Source organism: Sorex araneus, chromosome 2 (genome assembly GCF_027595985.1).
Source record: "Sorex araneus isolate mSorAra2 chromosome 2, mSorAra2.pri, whole genome shotgun sequence".
In the NCBI taxonomy this organism is placed as follows: Eukaryota; Metazoa; Chordata; class Mammalia; order Eulipotyphla; family Soricidae; genus Sorex; species Sorex araneus.
Genome location: NC_073303.1, coordinates 249,175,557 through 249,202,434, shown reverse-complemented (window position 1 = coordinate 249,202,434; position 26,878 = coordinate 249,175,557). Strand labels below are relative to the sequence as shown.

The following is a 26,878-nucleotide window of genomic DNA, read 5'->3' as shown; positions in this document are numbered from 1 at the left end:
TTATCCATGATTTGTTTGGTTTCTCGGCACATCTTCAAAGCCGTCTGATTAGATCAGAAATTTCACAGGACCTCTCAGACGGTTTATTCTTTCCTTCCCTGGTGAGGCCAGATTTACTCTGTGCATAATTGAGAAATGAATAAAGGGCAGATGGTGCAGGTTAACAGACCAAAATCACAGTCAGTTATGAGGGTGGGTGTGACAAAGTGTAACTTTCAGATCTGCTGTGTGAATGACAGAAGGTGAAACTTATAAGCCTGGATGCACAGTACTACAGGCCAGGAGGGTGTCTGCCCACCAGGTTTGATTCCCAGCATCCCTTAGGGTCACGGAGGGTCCCGGAGCACCACCAGGATTAATTCCTGAGTGCATGAGTCAACAGTGACCCCTGTGAGGGGCTGGAGCGATAGCACAGTGGGTAGGGCATTTGCCTTGCACGTGGCCGACCCAGGTTCGATTCCCAGCACCCCACAGGGTCCCCTGAGCACCGCCAGGAGTAATTCCTGAGTGCAGAGCCAGGAGTAACCCCTGAGCACCGCTGGGTGTGACCCAAAAAGAAAAAAAAAATAGTGACCCCTGTGCATCACTGGGTATGACGCAAAAGGGGAAAAAAAAAAAAGAACCAAGAGTCTGTGACTGCATCCCTTGGGGTAGGCAATCTAGACGCTTCGGTTCAGCCAGGGGCTAGAGAACTAGTACAGCAGGTACTATTTGCATAGAGCCAGCCCTGGTTCAGTCCATGGCACCGTCTTGAACAATGGCAGGAATAATCCCTGAGCACAGAGCTAGGAGCAAGGCCTGAGCACTGCCAGGTGGGTCCGCAAAACAAAGAAAGACAAAACCACCAACAAGAAGCCTGGTCCTCTGCAGAGGGCAATGCTGGGAGGTTCTGGGTCCCGAGATGCAGGGTTTGGTCTGCAATGTCTATTGCTCAGCCGTTCAGAATCGATCCAGTACTTACTACCTCTCCTGACCCCCGATTCTGAATATTATAGAAAGAAAACTACACAATCAAGATGGGTCGGATAGTTATAGAGATAAAATTACAAATCAGAACAGCAGGGAGGGCTCTTGCCTTGCACGCAGCCAACTGTGGTTTGATCCCCAGCATCCCATATGGTCCCATGAGCGTTGCCAGGAGTCATCCCTGAGTGCAGAGCCAGGAAGAAGCCCTGAGCACTGCCAGGTGTGGCCCAAACACACACACACACACACACACACACACACACACACACACACACTCCCCAAAGGCAAAAAAATACCCCACAAACCATCTCTCTCTCTCTTATCCTTGAGGATAGCAATGAAATTCATTTGCCTTCCCATTGAACTGTTCTTTGAGACGTGTTAAATGTTACTCCATTTTTTTGTAGCTTTGAGCTGTAATGAAATCAATCGCTAAAGTTGCAACTGTTGGTTCCCAATTTTTTTTTTTTTTTTTTGCTTTTTTTGGGTCACACCCGGCATTGCACAGGGGTTACTCCTGGCTCATGGACTCAGGAATCACTCCTGGCGGCGCTCAGGGGACCATAGGGGATGCTGGGAATCGAACCCGGGTCGGCCGCGTGCAAGGCAAAAGCCCTACCCGCTGTGCTATTGCTCCAGCCCCTTGGTTTCCAATTTTACATGAAGAGTCTAAGGAAAGTTCTCGAACAGTGTGAGATGAGACGTTATGTGCTCGCCTAAGAAGATGCATCACGGGCCTGCAAGAAGGCAAGCCACAGTTCTCCCACCTCTCCCCTCTTCTCTTCACAAACATGTGGTCTCAAGGTGCTTCCTGTCCCCTCCACGGCACCCCCACACTTACCCCAGAATCTGGCTGGGATTGGTTGATCAGGCACTTGCACTGCAGCGCTTGAAAGTGTGCCCACCAGGGGGCGCTGTGCGACGCGCACGTGTGTGTTTCCTAGGGACTCCCGTATACAACCTTTTTTTTCTTTATGTTTTTGTGCCACACCTAGCTGTGCTCAGGGCTTGTTTCTGGCACCCGGATCAATTCTGGCGGGGCTCGGGCGGGCCATATGGAATGACGGCGATCGAATCCGGGTCAGCCACGTGCAAGGCAAACTTCCCTACCTACTGTACTATCTATCGCTCTAGCCCCGCAATGTCCTTGCCTTGCATGTGTGATTAATCCCCGACAGATGCCGAGTGACCTTGACCACAGGCTCAAGAGTAAGCTCTGAGCGGCGTCAGGAGTGACCAAAAAGCCAAAGAGCCAAAAAAAAAAAAAAAAGAGAGAAATCAATCCTAGAGGCTGTAGCGATACTACAGCGGGAAGGGCATTTTTGCCTTGCACGCGAATGACCCGGGGTTCGATCCTCGGCATCCCATAAGGTCCACTGTGCACCGTTAATAAGAGCTTAGAGCCAAAAATAACCCTAAGCATCCCCGGGTGTGAACCCACCGAAATTAAAAAAAGAAAAATATATATAATATATAAAATCCCTCCCGGAATATGGGATTCTACATGCTTCAGGGTCAGAGCACGCGTCCTTTTCGGGAGCATCAGGAGTCAGCCTCCGGCACCGCGGGCTCCCACTCACCTGTGGGCCATTTCCGGAAGTGCTCGGGAGCGGCCCCAGCGGGCAGCCGCCTAGCGCGCCGCCACGCCCCTTCTGCCCTGCCTGGGCGGGGCCAGCGCGCGCAGGCGCGGCGTGCGCCCGGGCGGCCGTTCGGGGCCGGAAGTGGCGGTGCCCGAGGTCACTTCCGGCGGGTGACGGTGCGGACGGGTCAGAAGCGTAGAGGCGGCGGCAAAATGGCGGCGCCTGAGGAGCGGGATCTCACCCAGGAGCAGACCGAGAAGCTGCTGCAGTTTCAGGTAGCAGCGAGTCGTCGGTGCAGCGGAGGCCGCCGCGGGCAGGAGCCGGGGCCCCCGGAGGAGCCCCGAACTTGGCCGGCCAAGCGGGCCGGCTCCGGCCAGCGGGCGGCCCCCTCCCCCCCAGACGCCAACTGCCCCGCCGGGTCCCCCCCACCTCCCCGGCCCGGCCCTGCAGCCGCGTCCCCCCCGGCCGCCGCCGCCTCCTCCCTCGGGGACCCCCCCACCCCACCGCTCCGTCGTCCCCCGCGGACTCTGCAGCTCCCCCGGCCCCCGCGACGTGCTCAATCCCCGCCTCCGAGTCTGGCTTCGTCGTCCCGGGCCGCCGCCGCCGCCGCCGCAGCCACTACCAACGTTTGCGTCGGGCGCAGGGGAGAGGGGGGGAGTGTGCCGTGCTCGGGGCTGGGGACCGGCCTCCCCGTCTCCCCCTCCCCCCGCCTCTTCCCCCGCCTCGACCCTCCGACACCCCCCCCACCCGGGCCAGGCTCTGGGTGTCATCGGTGCCCAAGGATGGGGCTGGTTGCAAGCGCCCCTCGGAGGAGCGGGCAGCCCCACTCTTTAGTCGTTAAGGGGGAGCTTTGGGCGTCAAGCGTTTAGCATCTGTTTGAGAAGACCCCCCCTCACGCCCCCACCCAGTTGGAAATCAGCCCGGGGTCTGATTCCTAAAAAAAAAAAATCAAATCGGTATCACACAAGTTACATCTCCCCAGGGCCCCGCCCCCCCGCAGCCCCCAAGTTGCGGGGTGCAGGGGGCGTGGGGGAGGGGGAGAAATCAGGAGCTTTTTGATGTCTGGGGATGCTGTTGGCCTGCCCCTTGGTTTGTACACACTGGCGACCCCATGGTCCCCTGCCTGAGCCGGATGCAGCGTTCATTCATTCACATGACCCAGCTCACCCCCCTGCCCCAGTGCTGAAGCTCCGGGCTTTGCAAACAGTTGTGTTTTTTATTTTTTTTTGGGAGGGTGTGGTGTGGCCTGTGGAGGGTAGGCTTGGGGGGGCTGGGGTCAGCCGCCCAGCACCTGAGTGCCCGCTTTGACTGGTTCCTCTCACACCCCGAGTCCCATCCCTAGCTCCACTATTAGCAACCCAAGGCCCGGTTCTGGAGGGTGTAGGATGCTGTAAGGAAAACACACAGGCACACAGTAGCCAGGCGAACCACGACAGCCCCGTGGGTGCGTCCTGTCATAGTCCCTGTTTGCGGAGGGAGTCGGGTGGCTGCTGAGGCCCCCATGAGACCCGAGTTCAATTCCCAGCACAGAAAGTGACCCAATGGTACCAAATGGTACTAACCAAATGACTGGTCAGATCTGTGTGTGTGTGTGTGTGTGTGTGTGTGTGTGTGTACACATGTCGGGGGTGTGGTCACAAGTGGAGATGTTCAGGGATCACTCCTGGTGGGGCTCAGGGGACCCTGTGGGATGCCAGGGATCAAACCCGGGTGAAAGGCAGTTGTCCCCCCCACACACACACTGTCTTAACGGCACCGTCCCCAGTCTGGTCAGATTTGTTTGCTTCCGGTATTTGAGGACCACCCCGGGCTGTGCACTCAGGGCTCCCTCCTGGTTCGGGGGCTGGAGAGGCCATGGGGTGCCGGGGACAGAGCCAGTTGGGCTGTGTTTCTGGGCAGGTGCCTTAGCCCCCCGTAGTGTGTCTGATCTCTCCAGCTCTTATTACCGTTTGTTACTTCAGTTTTGGGGGCCACACAGGGCAGTGCTCAGGGGTTATTTTAGCTTGGGGCTCCAAGAAGGGCTCAGGGGACCATGTGGTGCTGGGGATCACATCAGGGCGTCCCACTTGGCAGTGCCTTAGCTTGTGGCCCTTTGACCTATCGCCCTGACCGTGTCTCTGAAGTGGACTTTGGAAAAATGCCATCCTTAGTAGTAGTTGGCTTGCATTGGGAGTTTGGGTGACTTTTTTTTTGGGGGGGGGCGGGGAAGGGGTGATGGAGGGGACATGCCTAGCGGTGCTCAAGGGTCACTGGTGCTGGGGACCGAGCCCGGGTCTCCTCCTGCAAAGCCCGCACTCAGCCTATGCACTCAGTTCTGGGCCCATTTGATGAACCAGCCCGTTAGAATGGGAATCCCTGAGGCCCAAAAGGCGCCCAGGTTTTGAGGAACCCTCGTTTCAGAGTTGCGTGTGACTCCAGGACCCCATTCCCCCCCTTTTCCCGTGCTTCAGGGGTCGAGCCCCAGGTGGTCGTAGGGTGAAGTGGGGGTGATGAGGGTTTCGTTACTCAGTTCCTTAGCTTGCGACCAGAGGCAGCCAGGCGGTAGCTGGTTTGTTTGTTGTGGGGTCACACCTGGCAGTGCCCAGAGGTTGCTTCTGGCTCTACACTCAGGAACCACTGCTGGTGGTGACCATATGGGATGCCGGGGATTCCACCCGGGTGGGCTGTATGTAAGGGGGTCACTCCTGGCGGGGCTCTGGGGGCTGTATGGGATGCCCGGGATGGAACTTGAGTTGGCTGCATGCAAGGTAGACACCCTCCCCGCTGTCCTAAATCACTCCAACCCTATTTGTTTTATTACAGAGGAAACGGGTTCGAGGCGGTGAGATCCCTTGGCTGTAGTGGCTGCATGCTCCAGAACCTTCTTGTCTCTGCCCCAGAGGAGAAGCCACATACTTGGGGCCAACTGTGACCACAGTTCCCACTGGGCCTCGCAGAGCAGCTTTAGGGCAAGAGAGGAGAACTGATGGGGGACAAAGTGGACCCCTTGATTGACCGTGGCTGAGGCGGGACGATTTACTGGTTGGGGTGGGGGTGCCACACTTGGACCCCAGCACCCAGGGAGTTTCGCTGTGTCTCCATGCATAGGCATTTAGAGCTGACTCCTATCAGGCTCTGCTCAGGGCTCACTTCTGACGGGTTCACGGGGGACCCCGTAGGGTGCCGGGGATTGAACCCGGGTTCGTCACCGGTCCAGGCAAGCGCCCTCCCCGCCTTCCTATGGCTCTGCCCCCTCCCCACCCCAGGATTTCTGCATAGGAGCTTAAGAGTTTACTCCCGTCTCTGTGCTCGGGGTCCCTCCTGGTGGGGTGTGGTGGGAGCCCTCGTGGAGTGCCAGGCTCGAACCCCGGTCTTGCCCTCCCTGCTGTACTGTCGCTCCTGCCTCCAGATGAAGAAACATCTGGTCAGGCAGGACGTCAAGGTGACCTGCTAGTCTGGTGGCCAGTGAGGGGGGTGTCAGAGACAGGCCTGGCACCCAGGTGCTTGCCCTGCACACTTCCCCAGCACCCCACAGGGTCCCCTGAGCCTGCCAGGAGTGATCCCTGAGCTCTGAACCAGCCCAGGGGATCACATAAGCCCGGAGCGCCTTGTCCGGTCCCCCAACAGACGCCCAAGAATCCGATATTCCCGTCGCCGGATTTCCTTGTGGCTTCCCCGCACGGTGCCTTGGCAGGCAGTGGGGTGCTCAGGGCAGGAGTCGGCACCCCTGCAGCGGCAGGGCCCGTGGGGAGACAGTTCTTGAACCTGCTGTGGACATCAGCCTGCGCGTGGGGCGGCCCCGCAGAGCCTGCAGTGTCGGGCGGCCGCCCACAGCTGTGTCACCCGGGTGGGTGACGCGACTCGGGTGTTCCTGCGTGGCCCCGAGCCCAGCTGGAGTGAGCTGGGCTGGACAGGGCCCCAGCGCGGCCACGGGATGTTGCGTCATGGCGTTCAAGCCGACCTGAACCCCAGGAAGATAAACGGAATCTCAGATTTCCTCTGCGGGCACGTGCCTGGCTCACGCTTCTTTATTAGGCAGCGCGCATGCGCAGGGCTGGTGGCGTTGAAGATTTTATCCGCGTTCCCCTTTTGGCTTTGACTTGGGACCCTCTGGAGGGTGTGGCTGCTGCCGGCACTGGTTTAAGGCTGCTGCATTATTAACATCGTCATTATGGCTACTTGAGGGCTTGGGGGGCAGTTGCATCCAGCTCGAGGCTGGGGACACTGTTCAGCAGACTGAATGAGCACCGGCCCTTTGCTTCCTAAGACTTTTTTTTTTTTTGGTTTTTGGGTCACACCCGGCGATGCACAGGGGTCACTCCTGGCGGTGCTCAGGGGACATATGGGATGCTGGGATTCGAACCCTGGTTGGCCGCGTGCAAGGCAAACGCCCTACCCGCTGTGCTATCGCTCCAGCCCCTTCCTAAGCCTTTTTGAGGGGACAGGAAGGGATGGTGCCGGCCACACACTCCGTGCTGCTCAGGGCTTACTCCTGGCTCCATGCTCAGGGATCACCCCTGGTTGTTGGCTATATGCATGGCCTTTGCCTTGGATTCTTGGCCATACCCAGCGGGGCTCGGGGGACCCTATGGGATGCGGGGCACCGTGTGACAACCACCCTCGCTGCGTGCGTGCAAGGCCAGTGCCCTCCCCACTGCGCTGTGGCTCCGGCCTCTCTCAGAGACTTTCTATTAAGTGTCGGGTGTGTGTATTTGGTCTGGGGGCACCACCCAGCAGTGTTCAAGGCTTCCTGCTGTCTCTGCACTCGGGATCGCTCCTACAGGGGCTCAGGGGACCCTGTGTGGTGTCTGGGATCGAACCTGGGTCTGCTGTGTTTGGGGCACTCCTCTCCTACACCAAGGCTAGGCCAGGCTGCCTCTGGTGGCAACCTTTTTTTTTGCTTTTTGGGTCACACCCAGCAATGCACAGGGGTTACTCTTGCCTCTGCACTCAGAAATTACTCCTGGCAGTGCTCAGGGGACCCTATGGGATGCTGGGAATCGAACCCAGGTCAGCTGCGTGCAAGGCAAACACCCTAGCCACTGTGCTCTTGCTCCAGCCCAACTTTTTTTTTTTTGCCTTTTGAGTCACACCCAGTGATGCTCAGGGGTTACTCCTGACTCTGCACCCAGGAATTACGCCTAGCGGTGCCTGGGCGACCCTATGGGTTGCTGGGGATCGAACCCGGGTGGGCCACATGCCAGGCAGAGGCCCTCCCCACTGTACTGTTGCTTCAGCTCTTCAGGTGGCGACATTTTTCTGTTTCTGTTTCAGTACATCTGATGAAAGGGAAGAAGTTCTGGAATTCTCTGTCTAGGTGTGGTGGTGCTGGTGTTTGTTTGTTTGTTTGTTTGATTTTTGCTTTTTTGGGTCACACCTGGCGATGCACAGGGGTTACTCCTGGCTCTGCACTTAGGAATTACCCCTGGCCATGCTCAGGGGACCATATGGGATGCTGGGATTTGAACCCAGATCGATGGATTGGCCGCGTGCAAGGCAAACGCCCTACCCGCTGTGCTATCGCTCCAGCCCCATGTTTTTTTTTTAATTTATTTAAAAGAATTATTTTTTCATTTGGGGTTTGCAGTTTGTTTTGGGACACTGCTGGTGGTGCTCAGGGGACCCTGTGGGATGCCGGGGACCGAGCCCGGGCCAGCCATGTGCAGCACTGGCACCTCCCTGCTGTTTCCCAGCTGCGGCTTTCCCTCTGTCTCTCGAGGTGGTGGTGTGTTGCTTGCGTACGGGTTGAGGGGTTCACTGGGCCTTACGCACCTGCCCGCGAGGGTGGTTGTCACACGTGGCGCCCAGGAAATGGGGCTGCCACGGCACCCTGGTGCGCGTCGGAGGCACTGGGAGTCAGCGGTTTGTTTCAGCCAGCTGAGCTGCTCCCAGGCCCCCCGCCTCCGCGTGTAAGTCATGCCAACAGCTGCTGTGTGGTTTTGGGGTCGCACCCAGCTGTGCTCAGCCCACGCTCCTGGCTCTGTGCCCAGGGGTGCCACCTGGAGGGGTTCAGGATTCTCTGTGGTGCCGGGGATTGAACCCTGGTTGGCTGCATGCAAGGCAGACACCCTCCCGGCTTGACTATCTCTTGGCTCCTACTTGAACTCTTTTTTTTTTGTTTGTTTTTTGTTTTTTGGGTCACACCCGGCAATGCACAGGGATTACTCCTGGCTCATGCACTCAGGAATTAATCCTGGCGGTGCTCAGGGGACCATATGGGATGCTGGGAATTGAACCCTGGTCTGCCCCATGCAAGGCAAACGCCCTACCCTCTGTGCTATTGCTCCAGCCCCCCTACTTGAACTCTTAAAAACCAACTGTTACTGATAAAATCCTGGCTCTGCAGTGAAGCGGTGATACAAAAGAAACGTATTGTAGCGATGACATCACCCTTCCTAAGTATTCGCCTCAGCCAGTTCAGGTCTATCTTACAGCCACCACCTGATTCCTTCCAGAACATTCTTACCGTCCCAGAAAGGACCCCAGACTCAACAGTGACTACCCACATCTCCTCTTGCTAATCCTGGTGACCAGTGATTCACTCTCTGGATTTGCGTCTCTTGGGCAACATATATATAATACACCCACACCCCCCACAGCCTGGGGTGTTGTTTTGGTTTGGGGGCCACGCCCGGCAGTGCTTAGGGCTTCCTCCTGGCCCTGCACTCAGGGATCACTCCTGCAAGGGATCTGGGTGGTGCTCAGGGGACCCTATGGGGTGCTGGGGATCTCACCTGGGTTGGTCGAGTTGGCAAGGCAAATACCCTCCCCACTGTAGGGTTTTGATGCTCGAGGCTTGCTTCTGATCCTACGCTCAGGAATCCCTCCTGACAGAGCTCAGGGAAACCCCAGGGGATGCCGGGGATCGAACCTGAGCCGGCTGCATGCAAGACAAGCGCCTTCCCCGCTGTTATCTCTCTGTCTTTGTTGTTGTTTTCTTTTAATGGCTGAATCATATTCTGTGGGTGCGAAGCCATCTTTGGTGTAGCTGTGTTTCCTTGGTGGCCGTCGAGCCCCTTGCCCCTGTTGACTGCCCCCCGCACACAGGTCCCTGAATGTTTTGGCTGTGGCTCTGCTCGGTGCCCCTGTTTTCATTCCTCTGGGCCCCGTGGGTATTGTGTGTTGCGTGTGTTTCTGGCCTGGTGAGACATCGCCAAAAGGCTGTGCCAGCTTTCTGGTTCTTCTGGTTCTCCACGCCTGCCTTGTTGGTGGAGCTTCTGGGCGCCGCCTCTGCCGTCCGCGCTGATGTGTGTCATGGCCCGCGTCCGGCGGGTGTTGCTCGGTCTCACCGGGCAGTTCCCTAATGCCAGTTGTTGTCCCTTTGGCATTCCTTTGGACAGATGCCATCACATCCTCAGCCCACTTCTTGATTTTTGTTTTGGGGTCACACCTGGTGGTGCTCAGAGCTGACGACTGGCTCTGCGCTCTGAATCGCTCCTGCTGGGGCTGGGGGACCCTGTGGATGGAGTCTGCGTGGGGCACAGGCAAGGCAGGCTTTGGTTCTTGTCCCCCCAGCACAAAGGGACCCCCCAGCTATTGCTCTATGTGTGTGTGTGTGTGTGTGTGTGTGTGTGTGTGTGTGTAATCAATTTCCCTTAAGTTGGATATAATTTTTTTGTTGTTTTTTGGGCCACACCTGGCGATACTCAGGGGTTACTCCTGGTTCTGCTTTCAGGGATCACTCCTGGCAGTGCTAGGGGGACCCTGTGGGATGCCAGGAATTGAACTTGGGTCGGCCACATGCAAGGCAAACGCCCTCCTGCTGTGCTATCGCTTTGGCCCCGAGAATCCCTTTCTGAAAGGGCTATCTGCTCATCCAGAAGTAATCAGTCCATGTCAAAAGGGGCAGGAGTAAGTGTACAGCAGGGTGGGCGCTTGCCTGACACACAGTTGACCTGGGTTCGATCCCCGCATCCCATTGGCTCCGCTGAGGGTGGCCCCAAAACAACAGCCACAGCAACAAAAAGGCAGAGTCAGCAGATTCTCCATTCCTGCCTGACATCCTGAACTCCTGGAAAATTCTGTGTATTTGTCCTGTGGACAAGCAGCCTTGCATCGAGCTGGGAAAATGGGGATTTAAGAAATCCTGCTGTTCTTGAGATGTGTGGAAGTGTCACTAGGGGCTTTCCACCGAGAACTCGATTATCACAGTTGATAGAAAAAGGTCTTTTTATGGGTTTGTTTTGGCTTGGGGACCATCCGTGGCAGCGCTCAGGGCTTATTCCTGACTTTGTGCTCAGAGAGCACTCAGGGACCCCTGCGCAATGCTGGGGGTCGAACCTACATGGGCTGCACCAGGGCAGACCCCCGAAGCCCTGTGGTATCTCTCCAGCGCCAAGAAATCAATTTTCTTTTTGAAGTGGACTATTTCTGCAACTCGGAAGAAGTACTGGCTTTTACACGATCCCCAGTACGTGCCCTGCTCACGGCACTCTCTCTCCGGTCCCCCATGTTTGTTGTTTAAATCCAGAGTGTTCGCTGGCCTGCCACGTGGTTGGCCTAGGTTCTGTCCCCGGCACCCTGGAGGATCCCCTAATCCCTACCAGGTGCGACCCCTGAGCACCCCGTAGGTGTGGTCCCCAAACCCCCACACAGAGTGACCATTCAGACTCCGGGTAGAGGCAAGTCCTGTCCAGTTCCTTTTTGGTGGGTGTGTGTGTGCTGAGCATTGAGCCCCGGGCCTCATCCGTATGAAACTTATGTTCTTGTTTTCTTGGGGCTGGGGGAGGTTGGGGCCACATCCGGCCGCACTTGGTGATTACTCCTGACGGGCTCAGGGGACTGTGCTGGGGATCAAACCCTGTTCGGCCTCGTGCGTGGAAAGCGCCCTGCCCACTGTATTGTCCCTCTGGCCTCTGTCCCCAGCGCTGCCAGTGTTCGAGTCCACTCTGGCTGCTTCTGCCTCCTGGCTTAGGGGACCAGACGGATCCCAGGCTCCCACGGGCATCCTTTGAGCTCAGCCTTGGGCCTCCAGGATACCTGGCCAGGGGAGGCGAAAGTGTGGACTTCCCCAGCCCCTGCGGGCAGTGCTGGGACACGGGAAGGGGCCAGGGCCTCTCAGCCACCAGCCAGCGGTCATTCCTGGAAACGGGGGACGGGCAAGGAAGGCCTTTGCTGTGCATGCGTCCGACTCGGGTTCATTCCCCAGCACTCCCCCGCCCCCCAGAGGGCCGGGGGGAAGCACGGAGCACCATCGGGCGAGGCCCCAAAACCAAAGGACAAAACCCAAACCTGTCGGAGGCCTGGGCCAGTTAGGATCTCCTGGTCTGGACTGTCTGAGGCCTCACGGCCAGTGCGCAGCAACACGCGGAACCCTCCAGTTCTTTTATTGTTTTGTTTTTGTTTTTGCTTAACTCCTGGCTCTGCACTCAGGAATGACTCCTGGCGGTGCTCGAGGGGACCATGTGGGATGCTGGGAATCGAACCTGGGTCAACCTCATGCAAGGCAAACGCCCTACCCGCTGTGCTATGGCTCCAGCCCCACCCTCCAGTTCTTAACGAAGATTTCCAGTTTCTTAAAAAAAAAAAAAACCCTCTGGGGCTGGAGCCATAGCACAGCGGAAAGGGCGTTTGCCTTGCACGCGGCCAACCTGGGTTTGATTCCCATAGGGTCCCCTGAGCACCACCAGGGGTAATTCCTGAGTGCAGAGCCAGGAGTAACCCCTGTGCATCGCCAGGTGTGACCCAAAAAGCAAAAAAAAAAAAAAAAAAAAAAAAACCTCTATTCTCTGGGCCCTTGAGTCCCACCAAGCAGTGCTCAGGACTTTCTCCTGGCTCAGTGCTCAGGGATCACTCCTGCCACTCTCAGGGAATAGTCTTCATGTGCCGGGTGTCGAACCTGGGTCAGCTGCAGTCAAGGCAAATGCCTTACCATCGTGATGTCTGTCCGGCCCCTTGATCTCTATATTGAATATTAAAACAGGAATGGGGGCTTCGGGAGCAAGCTCTGTCAGCTGGGTTCAGGCTTTGCCTTCGAGAAACCCAGGTTTGATCCCAGCCTCTGATTGGGCCCCCGAGGGCTCCCAAAGTAGCCCGTGACTGCCATTTTTGCCTGGGGTCCCTAGAACCCTCCAAAAAAAATTTTTTTCCCCCCATGAGAAATTGCTTTTTCTTGAATGTATTTGGTGTTTCTTCTCCTTTCAGGACCTGACGGGCATCGAGTCGATGGATCAGTGTCGCCATACCTTGGAACAGCATAACTGGAACATTGAGGTACTGTCAGCCCCAGCGTCACATTTACGTCAGTTTGGTAAAGGGAGGGGAAGGTGGCAGTTGTGGGCACTGTATGTACGTAAGACCACAGGAAAGGGGGCGACTGAGCCTCTTCCCCCTGGGACCCCTATTGTTTCCCTCAGCAACTTTTGGCAAAATGATGTCTTTTTCCGGGATGGAGAGACGGTACAGCGGGGTGGGCATTAACTTGCGCACAGCCAACTTGGGTTCAATCCCTGGCATCCTTTGGGTCCCCCGAGTACCTCCAGGAGTAATTCCTGAGTGCGGAGTCAGGAGTAACCCCTGAGTATCCCCTGGTATGCCCCAAATGCAAAAAAATAATAAAAAGTTTTCTTTTCTTGATTTTTGGGTCACACCTGGCGATGCACAGGGATTACTCCTGGCTCTTCACTCAGGAATCATTCCTGGCAGTGCTCAGGGGACCATATGGGATGCTGGGATTTGAACCCGGGTCGGCCGCGTGCAAGGCAAATGCCCTACCCGCTGTGCTATCTCTCCAGCCCCTTTCCCCCTCTTTTTAAAGAGTTTTTACTGTTTGTTTAAGGGTTTGTACACTTGCCTGGCTGTGCCGCACCCCTGGTCCCACACCCTGGCCGCAGTGCTTTGGGGGTTCCCGAGCTTTGCAGGGCCGCACACACCTGCTCGCCATGGTGCACCCTCTTCAGCCAGGCCCCCAACTTACGGTTGTGGTGCAGTGCTCATGGGGGCGGGGGTGCTAAGGGCCCTGAGTTCAGTCCCCAGGTTGACTGCCATGGTCCCTGGGTAGCCAGCATCACCCTGAGAACTCTCACGGGGACATCGGCTGCTTCCCCGAAGCCCAGGAAGGCCAGGACCCTGAGGTCAGACTGTGTCATTCACTGCACCAGGTTGGCAGAGCCCTTCACAGACAGGCGGTAGAAGGGAATGAGCAGGCGGGAGCAGAGGCAGGAACCTTGCCCAGCACGAAGGGACCCCGGTTCTATCTGCATAGGGTCTCCTGAGCCCCCCTAGGGCTAAGCCCTGAGCGCTGCCAGCTGCGGGTCCCCCGCCCCAAATAAAGAACTTTATGCACTATAAAATCAAAACCTAACTAGGGGAGGTGGAGACATAGCACAGTGGGGAGGGCGCTTGCCTTGCAAGTTGAACCCAGTGGGGTTCAAGCCCCAGTGTCCCAAAGGGTCCCCTGGGCCCCGCCAGGACTGCTCCCTGAGCTCCCGAGGGCCAGGAGTCAGCCCTGAGCACCTCCAGGTGTGACCAAAAGACAAAACCCACATGATGAATATTGGAGGACATCCGTGCCCCCAAGTCAGGCTCTCCTGGCTCAAGTGACTGTCGCTTCAAGCAAGTGCCTGGGCACCAGGCGCCTGCACAAAAGGTGGGAGAGGTGGATGCTGGGGTGGGGTGCTGTGGGCATGGGGAGTGGGCCTGGCCTCGGGGATGGAGGGAACCTGGTGCCAGCCCTGGCTCTATTTTTGGCCTTTTGGGTCACACCTGGCGATGCTCAGGGGTTACTCCTGGCTCTGCGCTCAGGGATCACTCCTGGCGATGCTTGGGGGACCCTATGGGATGCCGGGATCGAACCTGGGTCGGGCGCATGCAAGGCAAACGCCCTGCGCGCTGTGCTCTGGCTCCAGCCCCAGCCTTGGCTCCTTCCCTCGCAGGCTGCTGTGCAGGACCGACTGAATGAGCAGGAGGGCGTTCCCAGCGTGTTCAACCCCCCGCCGGCCCGGCCGCTGCAGGTCAACACGGCCGACCACAGGATCTACAGCTACGTGGTCTCCAGACCGCAGCCGCGGGTGAGTGTTTCCCTGCCGGGGACGGCGCGGTGGGATGGAGCCGACCGAGGACTCATCGAGGCCAGATTTTCCTCTTGCCGGGCACCCCGACTCTGGGGGGATTGGTCGGCCCAAACTTTTCCCCTGGATTCCGGAAGGCCTGGTGGGGGCGGAGCCATAGCCCCGCGGGTCAAGTGCTTAGCCTTGCGTGCGGTCATCCTGGGTCCACAGTCCCCGCTGCGCCCCAGAGTCTCCCCGAGTCTAAACGCCTGCAGGGAGTGTTGACTGCGGGACACCGTGGATTTTCTCTACAGGCCCCCAGATTGTGTGCCACCTGTTTGAATCGGTCTCCGCTGGGCAGACCCAGGGGCATGTCTGTTCACTGCCTTCCTTTGAGGCTTCTTTGGAGTTCATGAGAAGCCACTGTATTTTTTTGTTGTTTGCTTGATTGGTTTTGTTTTGGGTCCACGCCAGGCGGTTACGCCAGGCTGACTCCTGGCGCTGCACTCAGGGGTCACTCCTGATGGGCTTGGGGGACCCTATGGGGTGCCAGGGATGGCTGTGTGCAAGGCAAGCACTTTATTTAATAAATTTGTTTGTTTTATATTTATTTTGGTTTTGGGGCCCTACCCAGCGATGCTCTGAGTTAACTCCTGGCTCTGCTCTCAGGAATTACTTCTGGTGATGCTTGGGGGACCATATGGGATGCCAGGAATCGAACCCAGGTTGGCTGTGTGCGAGGCAAGCTTTCTACCCATTAGACTGTCGCTCGGGCCCCAAGGCAAGCACTTTAAACCCCCCATACTTTACTTCCTCTTTGGCCCCTGGAAGCAGTTGGAATGCAGCAGTCATGTCAGCAAGAAGCATGGTGGGGTGATCGGGAACACGGTTCCAGAGCATGTCATTGGCTCCAAAGGCCGAGGGGGCCAGGGCTGGGGTACAAATGGCAGCTGGCCGAGAGGCGGATGAACTGAGACTAAAACGACGGAACCTGGGGCCAGAGTACAGCGGGGAGGGTGTTGGCCTTGTATGCGGCTGACCCGGATTTGATCCCCGGCATCTCATACGTTCCTCTGAGCATCACCAGGAGAAATGTTTGAGTACAGAGCCAGGAGTAAGCCCTGAGCGTCGCTGGCTATGAATCCCCCATCCCCCCAGCCCCCAAAAAAGCAGAACTTGAGTCTTCCTCAGGGGTCAGGGGAGAGTGTGGCGTGGCTGCTAAGTGTATTTTTTTTTTTTTTTAATTCCAGGGACTGCTCGGCTGGGGCTACTACTTGATCATGCTTCCATTCCGGTTTACCTACTACACAATACTTGACATATTTCGGTAGGTGCCCTGGGATTGTCCTCGCAGGTGGCGGGGCAGGTTCGGTGTCGGCCAGAGCACCCTGGCTCTGTGTGGCGAGCAGAATGCTAACCCGAGTGGAGGTGCCCTGGTGGTCCTTGGAGACCTCCGAATCCTTTTCCTCTGCCATTTTAATTTTTATTGTTTTATTTCTTTGCTTTTTGGGTCACCCCCGGCGATGTTCAGGGGATACTCCTGGCTCTGCGCTCAGGAATTACCTCTGGCGGTGCTCGGGAGACCCTGTGGGATGCCGGGGAATCGAACCCGGGTCGGCCGCGTGCAAGGCAAACGCCCTCCCCGCTGTAGTATCGCTCCAGCCCTGTCCCTTGGCCATTTTTAGATCAGGATGAAAACGTTTGAGGGGCCAGAGAGATAGGACTTGGGGAGGCTGTTTGCTGTGCTGGCGGCTGACCTGGATTCAATCCCCAGCACCCCCTAGAATCCCTGGAGACCTGCCAGGAGTGATCCTGGAGCACAGAGCCAGGAGGGTGCCCTGAGCACTGCCAGGGGTAGCCCCAAAGCCCAAACAAAAATGAAATATTTGAGGGAGACTGGCATTATATGTGAGGGCCTGGCGGGGAGAGGCCGGTCACCGGGCACTTGCCTTGCATTCAGCTGTCCCTGGCACCGCCTAGAGCACCATTCAGAGAGAGCCCTGAGCACTGAGCCAGGAGTAAGCCCTGGTCGCCACCGCATGTGTGGCCCCTAGCCCCCTAAAAAAGTATTTGCAACATTTTAAGCATACTCGGCATCCTTCCGGTCGGGGCTCATGAGGTCCTAAGTGGAGCGGGAGACGGGGCCGAGCTGGCTCCGTCAAGGGTCCCCCCATCTCCCAGGCCTCAGGAGTGAGTCTGTCCCCTGGGTGCTTCTTCCCCGCCCCCCCCCCCACTGCATCTTGTCCCCCGCAGCTTCATTCCCTGGGTGATCCCCCCCCTTTCCCACTGCTGCCCTCTCCGAGGGGTCCGGGAACCCCGGGGAATGCCACCCTGCACCCTCCCAGCCCCTGCCCGTGGCCCCTCACCCCAAGTGGCCCACGAGTTTCCCCCCACACCCTCACTCTCCCCTCGCTACTCCCCATCCCTCGGGGTCCTGGCTGCCCTGGGAGTGGCTGGTGCCAAAAGCTTTCTGGATAGGGGGACCAGGGCCAGGAATGGGGTCCTCCGAGGGCGGCACATCGGGGCTCCACGGAGAGCCCCCAGGGATGAGGGTATCTCCGCTTCATCTTCTCAGCCACGGATGGAACGAGGCTCTCTGGCCCTGGCTTTGGGGGAGCAGAGGCTGCAGGGGAGGACCCCGCCGCGCGGACTGCGGCCACTGCGGGTTTCCTGTGGCTCTTTGGGGATGGACACACGCCCGCTTCATGAGCTGTCCGCCAGCCCTCTCTCCATCCCTGTGTGGTTTCACTGTGAACGCCAGGGCTCGGAGAGATAGCTCAGGCGTGCTCACCTTGCGCGTGGCTGACTGACCCGGGTTCCATTCCAGACACCCCATGGGGTCCCCTGGGCTCCGCCAGGTGTGGTCCCTGAGCACAGGGCCAAGAGTGACCTCTGAGCGTCGCCAAGAAACCCAAACAGGGATGAATGCGCAGGGTCCCGGAGAGAGAGGGTGTGTCTCTTTGCATTGCTTGTGGTCAACCCGGGTTCAATTGCTGGCACCCCTTTAGGGTACCCCAGGCCATTCCAGGAGCGATCCCTGAGCACAAAGTCAGGAGTCAGCCGTGCCCACAACCAGGCATAGCCCAGAAGCCAGCATTAAACGAGAGGGAGCATAGGAGGCCTGGAAAGCCGTTTGAGAGGACTGAGCTGGGGGCCGGGGAGCGGAGGACAGCGGGCGGAGTGTGTGCCCTGCACCCGGCCAGCCCAGGTTCAGTGGTCACGAGTCCCGCCAGGACTGAGCCCTGAGCACCTCCAGGTCTGGCCCCCAGACGTGAAGCAAAGACAGAGGCCGTGCCGTGGTCTGTGTCCCCCGCCCCTCGCCCACACACCCCACGTTTCTTTGTTGGCCTTGAGTTTCCATGGCTGTGTCCTTGTCCCACGCAGAGTTTCTGGTGACAGTGTCGTGGCGTATTTGTTGAGACACCGAGGCACGTGCTGCCCATTGGCAAAGAAAAGGGTTGGACTTTTGTCTCCTTGGTGGGCCGAGCGTGCCGTCCGCCTGTCTGTCCGTCCTGCCCGCCCTGGCAGGCCTACCCTTTGCTCTCCTGGCCTGTACTGATCTCAGCGCAGGGGTGGCCGGGGCGCTGCCCTGGCCTGACACTCAGCAATGGCCAGGTGCCCTCCGGAGTGGACAGGCAGCGGTAGCTCACCCTGCCCCCCAGAACTTGGCATGCTGATGGAAACGGGGCACATGAGCTTGTCTTTGCTGCCTCCCCCGTGGACCCCCCCAGCCCAGGCTTGCGGGCAGGGCCATGCCGAGTGTGGGGGTTGTTGGGTGTTCCGGCCATGTCTCCCCGCTCCCCCCCAGGATCTCGGGACCCTGAGTGGAGATGGGTGTACCCCCCCCAGAACCAACTGTGTTGTGGGAATTGCCCACTTGCGGACGCGAGCCATCTGGCCGTGGGAGGGGGGGTGGGGTGAGGAGGGTGCCCCTCGCCCTGCCCGGCCTCTGCCCCAGCCCCAGCCGGCCAGGAGCCGAGTTGACGAGCTCTTTGTTCCTCCCTCCCCAGGTTCGCTCTGCGTTTTATACGGCCAGACCCTCGCAGCCGGGTCACGGACCCTGTTGGGGACATTGTTTCCTTTATGCACTCTTTCGAAGAGAAATACGGCCGGGCACACCCTGTCTTCTACCAGGGCACCTACAGCCAGGTCAGTGCCAGCCGCCCCGCAGGCCGCGCCTCAGCCGTGCAGCACCAGCGCCGGGGGCCACGGCCCTCCCCGCGGCGTCCCAGAGCCCAGTGCATCCGGCAGCGCCCACGCCGCCTCTGTCCCCTGCCCTGAAAGGGTTCCCCCATCACTGCCCTCTGACCCGTCCGCTGATGGCTGGCTGGCCTGCCGCCTCCCTTGCAAGCTACAGGAGCCTTTGGCTGGCCCTGGGTACTCGGTGGGCGGCTCAGGGGGGTTTGGTTTGTTTTCCGCTAAGAGCAGGTTCCCTGTCCCTTGAAGGTCTAGTGGTTCCATCCAGTCTCCGAGTGGGCTGGGGGGCGCCTGCTGTGAGTTTTGGGATTTTTTTTTGGCGGCGGGGGATACCCGGTGATTCTCGGGTGTTATTTCTGATTCTGTGCTCAGGGATCACTCCGCATGGGGATCCCTCCCCGAATCCCTATGGAATGCCGGGGAGCAGCCCAGGTTAACCACGTGCAAGGCAAAGAGCCCATCCCCCCCCGGGCTATTGCTGTGAGCGTCACTCCTTCCTTGCAGACCTGAGGACGGTCAGGCCTCTCTTGCTGTGCGCACTTCCCCCTCCCCCCAGCCCCTGAGTGCAGAAATTAGGAGTTGGCCGAGGGTGAAGCTTCATCTCGACCCGGCCCCGAGAATGTTCTAGAATGCCCACTGTGGGTACTAGAGGTCAAAGGGTGTCTCCATTCTGTAGCCTGTCCAGGGTTTCTTGGGAAGAAAGAACAGCTCGGCCTGGGGCCCGAGTGGTAGCACAGCGGGGAGGGCACTTGCCTTGCACACGGCTGACCTGGGCTCCATCCCCGGCACCCCATAGGATCCCTGAGCATCGCCGGGTGTTGCCCCAGAACAAACAACAAAGAAATTAAAACCAGTCCCACTTGCTCTTGCTTCTTGCCGCCCTTGCTCCGGCTGCCATCTCACTGGCCACTCCCACCATGCGCAGCCCCCGCCCTCACGGAGTCCCTCGAGCAGGCGTGGTGGGGGAGGGGAGCCCCGGCCCGCCCTGCTGGGCTCACTGGGAAGTGGGCATTGAAGGGGGTTGGCTCAGGAAACTGCCCCCAGGAGCGCTCGGTCAGCACAGATCATGAAGCCCCGCCACTTTCCACACCCCCTGGGCCCCTGGTGCCTGCCCCACGTTGGGTGGCATGACCTCTTCCCCCTCCTGTGCTCCGGGCCTGCAGGTCGGTCCCTGGTCCCCACCGTGCAGTTCTTGCGGGGAGAGAACTGCATGGGAGGGGCCGGGCAAGGAAGCGCGGGCTGGCAGCCTTCGCGCTCACCCGGTCTCCCTCGCTTCTCTTTCGGTTCCTAAACACGTGGCCGAACCCGTCGCTGTCAGGACCCTGAGCCTGATGGATGGCGCCGGCCAGGCCCCAGCCGCGGTCAGCGGGCGTGTCCTGTTTCTCGTAGGCTCTCAACGACGCCAAGCGGGAGCTGCGCTTCCTCCTGGTCTACCTGCATGGGGACGACCACCAGGACTCGGACGAGTTCTGCCGGTGGGTGACGCCGTCGCCCGCCCGGGCGTTGGGGCGGGGGTTGTGGTGCGGCAGGCAGGGTGGGGGAAGGTCTGCGCCCCCCCTGCTTATCTGCCCGCCCCTCCCACCCTCCCCACAGAAACACGCTCTGCGCCCCTGAAGTCATCTCCCTCATCAACAGCAGGATGCTCTTCTGGGCCTGCTCCACCAACAAGCCTGAGGGCTACCGGGGTAAGGCCTGCTTCAGAGGGGGCTGGAGAAGAGTGCCTGCCCGGGCACTAGGCTCGATCCCCTGCATCCCCCAGGGCCCTGAGTTCTGCCAGAGTACCCCTGGGCACAGCGAGACCCCGGAGTCTGCAGGGTCAATCTCCATGCCTAGTGCCTGTCCAGCTACCTGTCTCGTGACCACACCCCTGAGGGATGTCCTGGCCACACCCCTCCGGGTGTCCTGGCCACGCCCCAGCACCGCCCTTCCTCCTGCCACTGCTGATGGCCCCTCCTTGCTCTCCGCACCCCGCAGTCTCCCAGGCCTTGCGGGAGAACACCTATCCCTTCCTGGCCATGATCATGCTGAAGGACCGGAGGATGACCGTCGTGGGCCGGCTGGAGGGCCTCATCCAGCCTGATGACCTCACCAACCAGCTGACGTTCATCATGGACGCCAACCAGACGTACCTGGTGTCCGAGCGCCTGGAGAGGTACCGGGAACTGCCCTGGCTGGCATCTGAGTGGGGGAGGGGCCTGACCAAAGCTAAGCTGCTGTGTAGTATCAGGCCACTGGAAAGGCCCCGTCCAGTCTGGCTCATGGACGGGGCTGTGGCTGTTGGTTTGTCATGCGCTGGCCTCAGCATCGCCCCCTCGCCGATTCCCGAGAAGTGGGTCAAAAGGGACACGGGGGACGGAGGGATAGTTCAGCGGGGAGGGCATTTGCCTTGCATGCAGCCAGCCCGGGTTCGATCCCTGGTATTTCATAGGTTCCCCCAAACATGACCAGGAGTGAGTCCTGAGCGCAGAGCCAGGTGTAACAACAACAAAAAAAAGTAAAACCTGGGGCTGGAGCGATAACACAGCGGGTAGGGCGTTTGCCTTGCATGCGACCGACCCGGGTTCTAATCCCAGCATCCCATATGGTCCCCTGAGCACCGCCAGGGGTAATTCCTGAGTGCAGAGCCAGGAGTGACCCCTGTGCATCGCTGGGTGTGACCCAAAAACAAAAACAAAAAAGTAAAACCTAAGATTCTATGGACAGCTCGTCTGTCATTTAGAACCTGGTGTGAAAAGCCATAAACCAGGGGAAAAGGTGATTCCCACTTCTCCCAACACAGTTTCGACATTCTTGTAAGAAAAGTTGAAAAACTGCAGAGAAGTTTTTCTGTTACTCTTTGAGGGGGGTCAGGGGTGTGGGGTGGGGTCAGAGTGTAGCTCCATACACAGCTGTGCCTCGGGGGACCCCGGTGTCGCTCAGGGGCTTGAGAGCGGGTTTCATGTCTTTTTTGTTTTTGTTTTTGTTTGTCTGGGCCACCCCCGGTGAGGCTCAGTGTTACCTCCTGGCTCTGTGCTCAGGGATCACTCCTGGTGGTGCTCGGGCTCCCTATGGGATATCAGGGATCGAACCCAGGTCGTTGATGACCAAGGCCAGCGCCCTCCCCGCTGCACTATGGCTCTGGCCACCCCTCTGCGGCGTGATTTTTGCAGACTGCCGCTTGGCTGGAATTGGGACGGCAACGTCTTAGTTTGAATCGAAGGGGCGAGAGAAGAGCTTGCGGGGTGAAGGTCCACCCTGCACCCTCACCCTCCAGGGGCCCCCAGAGGGTGGGAGCTGGTGCTGTCTGCCCAGATCAGCATCTTGCTTACCCCCGTTTAGAAGGAAACAATGCGGGGGGCGGGAGGCAGTGCCAAGTCTGGTGCGAGTCTGACGGCCCGGGCTGCCCCACCAAGAAGGCGCTTGTGTGTGTGTGTGCCTTTGCCCGTGTCCTCCCTGCCCGCGGCGGGCTCTGCAGGGAAGAGCGGAACCAGACCCAGGTGCTGCGGCAGCAGCAGGACGAGGCCTACCTGGCCTCGCTGCGGGCCGACCAGGAGAAGGAGCGCCGGAAGCGGGAGGAGCGGGAGCGCAAGCGGCGGAAGGAGGAGGAGCTGCAGCAGCAGAAGCTGGCGGAGGAGCGGCGGCGGCGGGTGAGGCCCCCCCCACACACACACCCCGCACCCCTGGGCGCCTGCTCGGCGCACGGCCTCACCCTGGCCCGTGTCCCCGTAGGACTTGCAAGAGGAGAAGGAGCGGAAGTTGGAGTGCCTGCCCCCCGAGCCTTCCCCCGACGACCCCGAAAGCGTCAAGATCATTTTCAAATTACCCAACGATTCGCGCGTGGAGAGGCGGTTCCACTTCTCACAATCTCTCACGGTGAGGAGGCGCCCGTCTGTCTCTGGGCGGGGGGCCGGGCAGAGCCCCGGCAGCGTCAGCTTGGGCGGGGGATCGCAGGGTTCCTGGCGGGGGTGGGGGGACGGTGTGTGGTGGGATGCTGTGACGAGAGGGGAGAGGCAGGAAGTGGGTTCGGGGTGAGGCGGGCACGGCCTCCCGGCCCAGCTGCCAGTTAGCTTTGCCCATGGTGGCCGCGCTCAGTTCCGGCCTGAGCGTGGAGCCCTCCCCCCTCCCCTCCCCAGGACTAGGAGGCGGGATTGAACCTTGGCTGGCCCCTTGCACGGCAAATGTCCTACCCGCTGTGCTGTCGCCCGGGCCCCGAGGATCGGGCCATCTTGGCTGCTCGCTCACGCCCTCTGCACTCCCTGGTCAGGGTTTCTCTGCCCTGGGGCCCACGGCGGCGGGGGGTTCTTCCCCAGGGTGATCAGAGGGCCCACCAGTGGGGCTGTGGTTTCTGGCAAGGCCCAAGAAGGTGGTGCCACTTGCGGGGGCCGGCCAGGTGGCCCCTACCCCCTGGGGCCCCAGGGCTGTCCACGTGTCTGTGGTGGCCGAAGCTGTCCCTGTGGAAGTAAGAGACTCAGGCTGCCGTGGCCATGCTTGGCACCACGCTTAGCTGTAGTCCCAGCCGTCCAGTGTCAGGGGGCACCGTGGGCATTCGGTGGTGGTGGAGTCCCCAAGCATAGCCCCCGCAGGTGTGCCAGCGAGGGAGTGTGGGCCTGGTCGGAGGCACTGTGGTCCCCATTGAGGTAGTGCAGGCTGGGTCCCGACCCCAATGTAGAGTGGACCTTGCCCGGAAAGTGCCAGCCACAAAGACGTGGGTTTCCTTGGCGTGTGTCCACATCGCGTTCACCCGGTACCTGTGGCCTGCCAAGCGCAGCAAGACCAGGTCACAGACCCAAGTGTAGCGTCACCCTGGTTTCAGGGATACAGGCCGGAGGTGAAAGTGCGGGGCGGGAGGGCACCGGGGTCCCAGCCGGCTGGAAGCGGCATTGGCCCGACCCTGCTCCCTGGAGCGAGGCCCAGGGAAGCCGCGCCCGAGGAGGCGTCCAGGCCGCACAGGCCCAGCCACAGCCCTGTCCAGTGCCCCGGCCAAGTCACAGCCGGGTCCCGGGGCTGGAGAGAGAAGGAAACTACACACCAGCCACCCCTGGGTGGGTCTCGGCGCTGCATCCGGCCCTGGCACACAGGCAGGGAGGAAGCTCTGTGCGTTGTGGCGAGACCCCGGGTCCTGGTTACGGAGATCGCAGGAGAGATGGTCCCGGCGGGCGCCAGGCAGGGCAGCGGGCGCCGAGCTTTCCTTTCCTCCCTCACGAATTTATTTTTTCTTTCTGGGTCACGCCCAGCAATGCGCAGGGGTTACTCCCAGCTCTGCACTCAGGAATGACTCCTGGTGGTGCTCGGGGGACCCTGTGGGATGCTGGGAATCGAACTGGGGTCGGCCGCGTGCAAGGCAAACGCCCTCCCCGCTGTGCTATTGCTCCATCCAGCCCCTCTTCCTCACGACTTTTTCTTTCTTTTGCTGTCGGCAGGTCATTCACGACTTCTTGTTTTCCTTGAAAGAAAGCCCCGAGAAGTTTCAGATCGAAGCCAACTTCCCCCGCCGGGTGCTGCCGTGCACCCCCTCGGAGGAGTGGCCCAACCCCCCCACGCTGCAGGAGGCGGGACTCAGCCACACAGAAGTGCTCTTTGTTCAGGACCTCACAGACGAATGACACTGTCTGCCTTGCCCCTCCAGCCCCAGTCCCTCCAAGAAACGGAAAACACACACACACAAACACCAAAAACTAAAACAAAAAAAAAAAAGAAAGAGAAATTCCTATTATTATTATTATAATACGATATTTTTTTTAAAAGACTGCTGCATTCTAAGGAAGGATCGGAAACTGTCTGCCACAGCCACCACCTGCGTGTGCAAGAGGTGAGCCCCGAGTGCGCCTGCCTGCCCTTCCCCACCGCTGATGCACCTCGAACCTTCCAGAACCTTCCAGCACCTTTCGGCTGTTGTTCCGAATGGGGGCATCCCACCGGCGCGCGTTCATTTTGGCTTTTCTGGAAACGAGAAGCGGAAGGATTTCAGGGGTGGCAGCCCACCCCGGGACACGCCCCTCCAGCTTCCATGGAGCCGCGCACGCGCGTGGTCGGCCGGGGAGGAGCCGAGAGCAGAGCCCGGCTGCGAACTTCCCGCGCGATTCATGAAGAATTTGCCTTTTTATTTTATTTTATTTTTTTTCTGGTTGCTTTGTAAATGACCAAAGGAATGAGGCTGACCGTAGGTGTATTTTTTCTCCCCCTCCCTCTCTTCCCTTTTGATAAAAGAGCCAATTTTTCAATCCATGAGTTCAGGCCTGGGGTCCCCCCCACCCTTGAGTGTAATAAAGGTGCCCGGGGGTGGGGGGGCGGTGTTGGCGGGGGTCCCCTTCGGCTTCCCAGGGAAAGTTGTTGGGTCCAGTGCTTCGCCGGCCTTTCCCACGTGGAGCCATGGGGGGGATGCAGGGGTGGGGTGGTGAGGGTGGAGATCTCCCCCCCCCCAGCCCCCAGGCTGTGTCTGCCCAGGCGCCCCTGGCTTCACCGCCACCCTCGGGGTGCGCCATGTCCCCCAACTCCTCAGCTTGGTGCCTTTCTAGAGGATCCCCAGGGCCGGACACTCGGGGCTTCCCCGGGCGGGATTGGGGGACAGTGTTGGGAAGAAGCAATGCTGTGGGGAGCCCCGGCTGGCCCCCACCTTGTGATCATTCCCCCCACCTCTCCGTGGAGACACGCTCCGGTGTGGACCCCCCTTCTGGGGCGTGGGTTTCTGTCGCCGCTCAAGCTCATGGCTGGCCCCGCGTGTCCTGCTCCCGTGTGACGTGTCCTGCTCCCGTGTGACGGCTGCACGTGTGCCCTCATGGGGCGGCCCTGGGGACGTGGCCGTGGGGGGGGGCTGAGCCGCAGACATCGGTCTGCGTGGAGGTGGGGGGTCCCGCCAACCTGAGCAGAACTCTTCCACAGTGCCAGCGCCCGCGGCAGTGACCCTAGAGGGGCGCCGTGGCCTGCAGTGGGGTCCCTGGGGTCACCTCTGGGAAGTGCCAGGAGAGCCCCAGCCATGGGACGGGGGTCTGGTACCCTGTCTGCTGGCCGTGGCCAGAACCCCCAACCCGGTTTTGTCTCCTTCCTACCCGGCCCCAACCCCTGCCACCCCGGGACAGCTGTGCCTGTCCGCGGCCCCCAGAGGGTCCAAAGAACCACCCCCAGGAGGAAAAGCTATTTCTCCCCACCACTGTCCCCCTGCCCCCCATTCTGCCTGCTTCTCTCGCCCCTCTCCTGGGCTCCAGGGAATCAGGTCTGACCACCACGTTTTCCGACGTGGCCGGAGTCATTCCAGAACCATCCGCATCCTTTCCTGTCCATGCACTTTACGCCTCTGCCTTTCCCACCCCACTGGGCCTCGGAGAGCTCAGGGGGCCGGGAGTATTCAGCCCGCCTGTCCTCAGACACCCCCAGCCTGGGCCCGCGGCCCTGGGGTCTGTCCGCCCACTGCAGTTTTCTGAGGGCGCATCTTGGGACCACCCCAGGGGCCCAGCCCGGAGCTCCAACTTGGCATTTCCAAGTTCACGCGGCGGCGCCCTCCCCGGACTGAGGGGGCCCCTGCCACCACGTCACAGGGGGAGAGGCCCGAGCAGAGACACCCCCCCCCGCCCCCCCTGCATTGGAGATTGTTGGGTTTCTTTAGTCACCCCCCCTCCCCACCACACACCCAGTTGGGCTTCTGTCTCTTACAGCCAATATTCCTCTTTGCTGGCCTCTTGGTGCGTTGGTCTGAGCAAGAAAACGGCCAGAGCAGAGTATCTGTTTCAACAAAAACAGCAAAACTAAACCAACTAAAAAGAATCTAGAATCTTCCACCTGAGCAGTCATTATGAGAATCACTAAGTGTGCCAAGCCCGAGGGAAGAGAAGAGCTTCAGAAGAACCTGGGGCGGGGGCAAACGTGTGTGTGTTGGGGAGGGGAACAGGTCAGGCTGACCCCCCCCCATCAGAAGGCAAAAATCAGGGGAGTCTTCTGGTGCTGGAGCAAGGAGCCCCCTGCCCTCGCCCCAGAGCTGGTGTTGGGAGATGACATGCACAGGCGGCCGCTCCCCCCCACATACTTACTGACTCCACCCCCCATAGTTCTGTGATCAACTTCCTGAGGAAATCTAGTGTATTTCAAAAAAAAAATTTTTTTTTCATAAAAGTTTACATTGTATTGTAGGTTAACATTAAATGTTTTATAACAAACTTCATAGCAAGGTGTGGGCTTTATGTGGAGAGAGGGCTGGGT

General features: G+C 59.5%; 1 protein-coding gene across 1 annotated transcript; it reads left to right on the top strand.

Moving 5' to 3' along the window:
* Positions 1-2,676: 2,676 nt before the first annotated feature.
* On the top strand, positions 2,677-26,836 carry FAF2 (Fas associated factor family member 2). Its single transcript, XM_004611439.2, has 11 exons — positions 2,677-2,821; positions 12,669-12,737; positions 14,399-14,533; positions 15,763-15,839; positions 18,523-18,661; positions 20,099-20,184; positions 20,303-20,394; positions 20,684-20,861; positions 22,164-22,335; positions 22,418-22,561; positions 24,109-26,836. Exons 1-11 carry the CDS (start codon positions 2,759-2,761, stop codon positions 24,289-24,291), a joined length of 1,338 nt encoding a protein of 445 aa, XP_004611496.1. The 5' UTR covers positions 2,677-2,758; the 3' UTR covers positions 24,292-26,836.
* Positions 26,837-26,878: the final 42 nt, after the last annotated feature.

Coding starts and splice junctions, on each gene's coding strand:
- FAF2 (XM_004611439.2), top strand. CDS start 2,759: ATGGCGGCGCCTGAGGAGCGGGATCTCACCCAGGAGCAGACCGAGAAG. Junction 2,822..12,668: donor AGAAGCTGCTGCAGTTTCAG/GTAGCAGCGAGT, acceptor TTCTCCTTTCAG/GACCTGACGGGCATCGAGTC. Junction 14,534..15,762: donor TCTCCAGACCGCAGCCGCGG/GTGAGTGTTTCC, acceptor TTTTAATTCCAG/GGACTGCTCGGCTGGGGCTA.